Source organism: Bombus bifarius, unplaced genomic scaffold, assembly GCF_011952205.1.
Source record: "Bombus bifarius isolate JDL3187 unplaced genomic scaffold, Bbif_JDL3187 scf7180000009135_frag, whole genome shotgun sequence".
NCBI classification, from domain to species: Eukaryota; Metazoa; Arthropoda; class Insecta; order Hymenoptera; family Apidae; genus Bombus; species Bombus bifarius.
In genome coordinates, this window is record NW_022884922.1 from 13,593 (window position 1) to 23,485 (window position 9,893).

The window sequence follows — 9,893 nt, forward strand, 5'->3', positions numbered from 1 at the left end:
TTAACGCCGAGTTCTTCCGCTTCGAGGATAGAAGCTGCGAAATATCGAGGCCATTGTCCAAAGATTTTCAAGAATATCCGATGCAACGTCTTGAAATTTACGAGAGCAAGTCTGATAAATTCTTATCTCTGGTCCATTCGTGGCCAATTTTTTAATACCCTCGTAACTTGTAACGACAAATAAAAATATTGGTACAGGCCAATTTTTTTTTGGATAAAATCTTGTGTGAATTTACAAAAAATACGATTCTTCGTTTAATTTTTTTCCCTTATTGTCTTTACATATTTGGAGTTTAAACGCGTTATAAGTACGTTTTTTTTTTTTAACATGATTACGTAGAATTCTTATTCTGAATAAATTATTTGTTTCCGCTTCATAACTGTTTCTAAATTACAGTGCATTTAATCTTGAAATGCACAGTAACATTTTATACTTTTTACGTTCTAAGGAATTTTCAGGATCGGTTAAAAATTAAATTACAGTAATGGTAATACTCAATATTAATGTCAGACGTGGATACTTCACTGTTTTGTATAATAATTTGTTATCTTGGCATCGATCAAGGTATTTAATATACAAAGCGTACAGATTAATAAGAATTTTAATTAATCCTTCTTCTATAGTATTCACCGTTCTTTTCGAGCTCGTACCATTTCAAATAGACTTTCGAATAGATTTCAAAGATTTGTCTGTTCAAATAAAACGCGATCTTTTTTATTTCCCTATCAGTCGTCCCGTTACTGTTCCGTAGTTTCCAACAGATTGCAGATTCGTTTAAAAAACATTTGTAACGAAAAACAAACCCACTCGCAGAAATGTTATTCAATATCGCATTTATAACTTTCATAGACATCCTCCTCTCATTGCTATCATTGTAAACAGATTGAAACTTCGTTTGCAAACACTCGCGATTTAAAAAAAAAAAAAAAAAAGAAGAATTAATCTTAAACAATTTTATCTTGTGTTCCATTTATAATTTTCATAATTGTCTTCCCGACGTTGTATCATTTTAAATGGCTTTTTTCTATCCATCTATGTTGCAGCGAGATCAACAGTCCTAATTACTAAATTGCACGATGCGTTCATACAAATTCACTTTTTATGAACGCGATGAAACGAAATGAAACCTAAGTAGAGATTTGTTTTCTCATCAAGTATAACGAGTTTTATACTTTGGATAGATTGCCTCGTTGTGAGAAGGTCTTAATCGTTTATAATTGCGATTAGGTAATTGCAATAAGTCATATTTTTAAGAAACGTTCTCACATGCTGTCACACACTCTAATTAGAAAAGGATCATGAAACATTCGGTTTATGATATTATTTGTTTGTAAATCTTCCTGCTTCCGGAAACTTTTTTAAATATGAAAATATTTATATACAAAATTAAATATTTTTTTCAATATCAACACTTCTTGCGTTTATGTTGTCCTAGTCAGAATTATATTATTTCGTGTATCCTGTTGCTTTTTATATGATAGTCCTCCCGTTGGCCGCGGATTCGTTATCAAGCCTGTGGCCCTCGTCACTAGTGTCACTATCGACAATAAAGGTACCCCACCCGCGACCGGACGATGGAGAACTCCAACACGGAATCGCAATCTCCCGCGAGCCCTGCCCGGGAGGGCGCCTCGAGCTCGAACTCGGAATGTGACTCGAGCTCGAATTCGGATTCAGACTCGACATCAGAAGTGGCATCCGAACACACGTTGTCGGCACGGGATCGTAAGAGTATCGTGCGCGCACTAAAGCGGTCGCTAGGGAAGAAGAAGAGGAAGAAGAAGAAGAAGAAGAAGAAAGGACACCGGGCAACCTGGGTATCGCTACCGCGCTTCAACCCCGAAGCCGCGGACGCAGATCCAGCCGCCTGTGCACAGCCGTCGGCCTGCTCATGAGGGACCACCGCCTGAAAAACAGCGCACTGTATTCTGCCCTAAACCGTGCCCTAGAGGGTCCGGCAGCGTATTGGCTTACGCAGATAATGAACGGCGACGAGCACACCTGGCCAGATTTTAAGGAACAATTCGCCGCGCACTTCGGTGGCCAAGAAGTAGCAGCCGCGTCGCTAATCAAGGTAGCCGAGGAACTACCGCGGGACGGCGAAACACCAGGAGCGTACGGAAATCGTATCATCACCCTCCTGGGGTCGAAGTGGCGAAATTCAACCAGGGAAGAGGTACTCGCCGCCACCGCCCTCCATCTGCTGGGCTCGCGCGATGAACGTTTTAAACGACTAGCGCTCACGAGTGACATCACGTCGGTGAAACAATTCCAAAGAGAAATGAAGCCCTTCCTATACACGGAGTGGCCAACGCCCCCGCCGTGGAGGTCATTAGCGAGCTCCGGAAACAAACGAGGCAGGTCACCCGCCCCCTGGACCAGGTGTGGCCACTGCGGTATTTACGGACATCCGACATTCGAATGCCGCAAGAGGGCGAAGTGGTAACCGAAGGAGGACCCCCGACGCCCGGAGGAAAGCCGACCGGCTGCACCACCAAAAGCGTTGTGCTTTCACTGCCACATGCCGGGACACATCGCGTCTCGCTGTCCATCGCGGCGAGAAGAAAAACATTGCCCCGAGGACGAGCGCCGGGTCGATGCCTGCGTGGTGGAAGCCCCGACGGGTAGACTAAGCCAGCAGGCCACACACGAGGACGTGTAAGTGTCAGGATGGCCGAGTCGGAGACGAAAGGACGCCGGGGCCCCTGTGGAACTTCAGGACAACACCCTAACCTTGCAACCTAGAGCCTAATATAGCCATAACGAAACAATCGCAAGTATCCAAACCGATAGCAATCGTACGTCGATCGGAGGATCGTGTGTACTGAGACACTCGACCGGAGTCTTGTTTCGGTGGCGTCGTTGGGATGACGAGCAGTCTTGCTAGAGAGCTGATCGGTGAAGGAAGTCGAGTGCCTTACGAGCAGGGAGTGGTGCACGTGTGAGTTAGAGCAAGGGAACCTGTCCTCCCGTTGGTCACGGATTCGTTATCAAGCCTGAGGCCCTCGTCACTAGTGTAACTATCGACAATAAAGGTACCCCACGCGCGACCGGACGATGGAGAACTTCAACGCAGAACCGCTACCTCCCGCGAGCACTCCCCGGGAGGGCGCCTCGAGCTCGGACTCGGAGATTCAGACTCGACATATATATTATTATATATATTATATATACTATTATATCTATATAATATATGTATTTATATCTATAAATATACGTATAAATATATCTATTTAAAAAAATAAAGTTGACCTTCATATATCGCCAATAATATCGCGTGCGTATAAAGAAACTAATTACATTTAATTCTTTTTTTACATTTATTTATTTTTTATTATTATTTTTTTCACAACTAATTACATTTAATTATTACATTTACATACATTTAACTATTATTACATACATTTACATACATTTAATTATTATTTTTTTCATAATTATATCTCGTTTGAAATATTTTTCGACATAATTAATTGTTTCAAAAACACATATTCCAGCCTTCTAAATGATTTATTTTGCGTATTATACGAATTATTCCATCTATAAATAAATTGTTCTCTATACACACAAACACGCACACAGTCTGTTAATTACACGAGTTAATTGTATCATTTTTCTCGATAAGTTGACAGAGCAAGGAAAATGCCCGTGGTCGTGCCGAACATATACGGTACATATTTGCATATACTGGCATCAAGTATACCGACGAGAGGATCCCCGAAGAACTCTGGCCTGAATACAAGGATTGTAAGCGTGAAGAATCGATTTTTACTTTCATCGTTCAACTCTCAGGTATCTACCATTTACTCAAACTTTTCTGTATATAAAACTTTCGTTTCACGTGCAGGCTAAACTTACTTAAAGTAAAATTTCATACGGAATAAAGTCGAACTTTTCATTAAGTTTTGCTTCCGTAATATCGTGTTTATCGAATACCAACTTAATTCACTTACGATTCTCGAATTTTTGTGTTGCAATCTTTATTGTTTTCAATGAATCGAAGCATTTCGAATATTTTGAGAAAACCGTAAATAGGTGACTTAAAATAGGAATACAAAAATACTTCTACGTTTCTCGTTAATTTAAAAACTTTTTAGGACTTGTCGGAAAAAAGGATAAAAAATTGAAATCAGTTCGGAAATGAACAAGAACATAGCTAAAAAGTCGAAAGAACAAAGCAGACATAAAATTCGATCTTCCGTTGCGACATTTCTATCGTAAATAGTATAATAAAAGTTTTACGCAGCATAGTCTTCGATATAATCTTATATGTCGCTTGCAGATAGAGAAACCAAAAATCAACGTAAGTCTGTAAATCAATCCTGTCGGTGTAAAACACAAAATTACGTTCGCAAGAGACATTCGATTTATATTCCTTGCATTTCAATTTTCATTACAAGAACCGTGTACATTTTCTAATATTTTTTCCGTGTCTGGTATTATGCGACGTGAATTTTTTATTCGCAGTTGTAAGTCCACTATCATTGCATAAGGTCTTCCCGCAAAACGATACTGATCGTTCCTCGTACATTCAGTACACCGCATCGGACAGATTCGTTCCTTTCCGTGAGAATTACAAATTTTATACTCGATCTTTTATCCTTGATTTTAAAAACTTTAGGTTCTTCCCAACAGTCAAAAACACGCGATACCCTGTCCATCGTAATCGTAAGAAAAGAAAAAAAGGAGAAAGAAGACATTTCTGTATTTCTTTACTAGGCCATGTTGATTAAAACCGAAATGATTTCGATTCATTTATTCACAAGAACGCAACGGCCTCGGAAGCTGTGTTGTGATTTCCTATCGATCGTTTCCCTCTACACAGTGTTCATATGAGCCATGTTTGTTCTTAGCAATACCTTATAAAATGCTGCCTGTGCTGGAGATAGACGGGAAACCGGTAGCGCAGAGTAACGCTGTGGCGCGATACTTGGCGAAGAAGTACGATCTAATGGGAAGGAACGAATGGGATGCGATGATATGCGACGTGCTCGTCGATACTCTTGGAGATTTCAAGCAAGGTGAGTAACTGATGAGATGACTTTGCATTTGTCTCGCCACAGAGACAGACGTTCAAGAATTCATTGTGAAAAGACGAGTACAAACAAGATACGTATGTCTTTCCGTTAAGCGAATGTTACAGTTTGTTTGCAAAAGTCAGTTTTTAGATTATAGAATCGTAGATAGAATTTAGAGGATAGAAACTTTTAGTAGTCACTTTTAGTTTAGTAAAGTCTTATCGACAATAAGCAGACTACGTTATGATATAACGATTCCAACTGAAGATTTCTATCGACATCACGAATTCGATGGCTTCCAAATTTTCTGCTCTGCAATCTCAGACGCTCAACTCGAAAGAATCTTTTAGATCCCCCGACAAACACTCGACTCAGGTTATCTATTATCGTAATCTTCCTACAGGATTTTTTTTAACTGCATTGCGTTAACGAATAACGGGATAACATCACGTTTCTCTCGACGCCTCTCAACGTCCTACACTTTTATTCTTTGCAAATCCCTGTTTCTATATGATAAACGCTGGTTATCCGCGGAATTTACGATTTCAATTTCTTTAACGAGATATTTATCATATTACACAATTCCTGTAAATGTATTCGTAATTATATCGCCGAAGAATTGTATTTAATTAAGCTATGAATTTGTGGAATCGTGAGAAGGATTATTTTTATAGAACTGTCTAATTTCCATTCGACATTGATTCAGGATACACATTACTCTTTTTTACATAATACCAGTTTTGTCATTTTTAATTAACAAATACCTCCAAAGGTTGAAGTTTCTAAAATTATCCATTAAATTCTGACAATAAAATAAAAATCCAAGTTCTTCCTAAAAAGCTAGTGATCTTTAGTTAAGAGTTCGATTTTTCACATTTTTCAAGGTAAATTAAAAAAATTGTTTAATAGAGGAGGTACAAAATAAATGTATACAAACCTTTTTTCAGACGACATGGGCGGACTTCGTGTTTGCAGCGGCCCTTGAAAATTTCGAGTATATGTTTGGGGCATCAGCTTTGGATAAATATCCAGCTCTTCGAGCATTGAAGAAAAGGATTCATAGAATACCGGCCATTTCTGATTGGCTGATTAGGCGCCCATTCACAAACAGCTAAAAAGCTAAAAACGTGTGGAAAAAAGATGACCAGTACACCACTACATATATGTAGTATCGTGGACGAAAGGCCTAAGAAATATCGGGCGAACTATGAACAATGTCGCGAGAGCCGAGGCGCCGTCGGGCCCATCAATGTGTCATCGGTCTTTTCAAGTGCATAGTTTCGTGGAAAAGACCTACGTGACCCTGGCTACGAGCGTCTGCAGAACACGTGTGCGGTGGGCCTAGGAAAAAGGCAATAGAATGCGACAACGGCCAGAGTGTGAGTCGAGAAACAGAGTGTGAGTCGTGGAGCCGAGTGCGAGTTGAGCGGAGACAGAGTTTGCGAGTGGCGTTGCCGAGAGAGTGTTGATTGCGTTTTGGTAAAAGTCGAGTCGCTATCTAGTTATTTAGTTGCGCTGTTTTCTGTACGTTTGGCGTGAATAGTTCAGGTTGAACAACAATCGTCTTTTTCTGTCTGATTAACATCTCTATTGTCCACTCCTTGTAAATACATTATATCACGATATTACATATTTCTGGGGGCTCGTCCGGGATTGGACAAGACAGAAAACGAAACGGTTTAACAGAGCTATTCGAGCTAGTTGTGAATTTACCGGTACGCGGTGCGGTAAAAGACGATATCGTTGACTGTTTAAGTTTGTGTAGTGTGAAAAATGGCAAACGTTGGGGACGAAAGATTGTCGGGTGAAGAGGGTTCGACGCTGGAGGAGCTGAGGAGTAAGCTCGCGCGAATGAACCTCCCTATATCGGGTGCGAGGTCAGTGCTGATTGCAAGGCTGAATCGGGCGTGTAGAGCTGGACAATCGTATCCTAAGGGATCGACGGGCGGTGAAGAGCTAACCGGTCAACGAGATTTAGGAAACGTACAGAGAGCTGAGCGTGATTGTAACGAAGATGAAGATGTTGAGAAAATGAATCCGAAGGAGTTGAAGGAGCGCCTCGCTAGTTTGGGTTTAAAAACGACGGGAAGAAAAGTAGAATTACGCGCACGGCTACAAGCGGCCATGGATGGTAACGACATATCGTCGGAAGAAGAAAGCGACGACGAAAGTGAGGATGAAGATGACAAGAAAAACGCAAGAGGATACAAGAGAGATACGCGAAGGGTGTATCAGGACCGTGATGAATATTGTCGAAGGGCATGTGTTGGTTCGACACTGAGTTTTAGAGACGTCGGAGATGCATTAGAGTCGTTTAGTGGCGACAAAGGTGAAAATGTCGAACGATGGTTCGAGTCGTTCGAGGAAGTCGCTGATACGTGCATGTGGTCGGATGGGCAGAAGGCAGTCTACGCCAGGAAGCTGCTGAAGGGATCAGCGAAAATATTTGCGAGCTTCGAGTGTCATGCCAGGACTTGGCATGAGTTGAAGAGGGGGCTAGAGGGGGCTAAAGAATTTTCGAGGAAAGTCAATAGTAGGCAAGTACATCAGAAACTTGAAGAAACAAAAAAGGAGAGTGATGAAGCATGTTTGGCTTACATGTACCGCATGCTCGAAATAGCCAGCCATGTGGACATAGAGGAGGAAGCAAAGGTGGAATACATAGTGGATGGAATAATAGACGACGAGAACAATAAGGCTATATTGTACGGCGCTACGTCAATCAAAGAGTTGAGGAAGAGGTTAGTGATGTACGAAGAGCAGAAGAGTCGCAGAGTAAAGTCGATTGTGAAGCCGGCTAAAACCCAGAAGAACGGGCAGCCCAGTCAATCTGTAGATGCAATGAAGAAAAGAAGATGCTTCATTTGCGGTAGTGAGGATCATCTAAGTGTTAAGTGTCCGGAGAGGGGAGAAGGTGTTAGGTGTTCCGAGTGCAGCGGATTTGGACATATTGCAGCGAGGTGTACGGCACGACCGAAAGAGACTTGCGTAGTGTCAAGATCCGAAAAGGGGAAGTATGTGAAGCAAGTAATCGCAGGAATTAAGCTTCTATTCTCTGAAATTACTCTCAAATCTCAGAGTCAACCCTTCAAATTCTCCACACTGGATCTTCGATTCTTAATATTTGTAATATCGTAGAATAGCTTTGATTGGAGATCGGCTGAAATTAGAAAATACCGTGTACGTCGTCTTTCGTGGTTTGTTTACATCCAAGAGCGCCTAGTCACAGTGACGCGAGAAAAGATAAGCAGCGTCAAAATAGAAGTACGGTTCCACATTTCAAGGAGTGGCAATCGAGAGGCCAGAGTATGTGAGCCGAAAAGTGTGCGTGTGTGTGTGTGTGTGTGAGAGGACGAGAGCAAGAGCGAGCACGACCGAGCAGGAGTGTATTGGCGAAGATCAGAGCTAATTGAGTCGTCGAAGAGTAGAGTCGTGAGAATTGATAGAGTTGTTAGAGAGAGAGAGTGTGTGTGTTAGATTCGTTGTGACGAGAGTGATCAAATAACTGCAAAGTTATTTGATATAGATACGAGTATTGCATTTAGTTTCCGTTAAATAAATATCGTTCTCTGTCCAATTTATATTTGTATATTCAATTTAATATTAATAAATTGTAAGTAATCGGAAAAAAATTTCTATCCTTATTTTCCGATATTACATATTTGAAGCATAAATTAAAAATCGACACATTGACTACTTCAAAGAAATTAGCCCGAACGAGACATAACTCGTTCATCGTGGTTTTCGCGCGAAGTAAATATGCGGTTTCTCAATCGTTGTGAGATTCCAACGACGTTAATTCTGTCGAAACGGCGACGCGCGACGACGATCGCACATTCTGTTGCTAGCGAGTGCTTGCAAATCGCGACGATATCGAGCGTAAAGACTAAGCGCAAAAATGGAGGACACTCGGCGGGGAATTGGAAATGCTCGATGACGAAAGGTATTTCAAGGTGTAATTACATCCACATCCAATTGGATCGCACCTTCGTTCGGTTGCTAGGTCAACAACCTTCGATGTTATTCAAATAATGCAACGGCTGGGGCAGCCGGTAGCGAGTCGTAAAAATTTCAATAAAACACGTTCCTGCTAGTGAACGTATGTTAAGACTTACACCGAGTTTTATTTCGCTACGCCGTTTACTAGTTCGAAACGATCGATTGCATAATAGTAGCTGTTTCTTTCATCTCGGAAACACGATCGTAAACGGTGACAACGATCCAGCTTATTCCTGATCGTGTTAATTTCCACGCAAACTTTGTAAACATTATACGTCGCGACGCTCTCGTTAACGCGTCATTCCCTCCAACTCGAAAGTCTTGCAACTTTGGTGATCCTTTTTCTGTGTAAAATTGGTTACGAGCATCAGGGGACTTATCGTCGTAATCGGTAAATTGTTTATTAAGGATCTACAGCTTTTAAGGATTTCTCTCTAGAGATTTAGAGATTAGAAGTTTCATTAACGCGTTATCGTGTCTCTAACTCGATCTTTTTTCGTGTAAATTGGTCACGAGACTTACGAGCTTCGTTGTAAATAGAAGATTAGTAATATTTCGTAGTTTCGTGATAGTATATAGACATTTTAGTGCTTAAACGCGCAATTTTTAGTTCGCTTTTCGCTCGCATCGGCGCTATGAAACGGATCAATATCTCAACACTTTCCTTTAGTTCTACGAATCATCTTTCGACCGGCTTTTCTTGGCCTACCGTTTCCTAACGCTGTCCTAATACTATCGTCTTGCTGAGATCCTTTTTCCGATTGTATCTTCTGCTTATTTTATTATAAATCCGAACTTTCATTCACGTCGTATGTTTTACAGCGTAAAATCCGCTAGAGCGTTCCAATAAATGTAACCAGTAGGTGCTCTAATACT

The 9,893-nt window shown here is 41.1% G+C and overlaps 1 protein-coding gene across 1 annotated transcript; it reads left to right on the top strand.

The window, feature by feature from the left end:
- Positions 1–3,755: 3,755 nt before the first annotated feature.
- LOC117213874 (glutathione S-transferase-like) lies at positions 3,756–6,249 on the top strand. Its single transcript, XM_033459567.1, has 4 exons — positions 3,756–3,792; positions 4,854–5,021; positions 5,064–5,086; positions 5,918–6,249. Exons 2-4 carry the CDS (start codon positions 4,868–4,870, stop codon positions 6,131–6,133), a joined length of 393 nt encoding a protein of 130 aa, XP_033315458.1. The 5' UTR covers positions 3,756–3,792; positions 4,854–4,867; the 3' UTR covers positions 6,134–6,249.
- Positions 6,250–9,893: the final 3,644 nt, after the last annotated feature.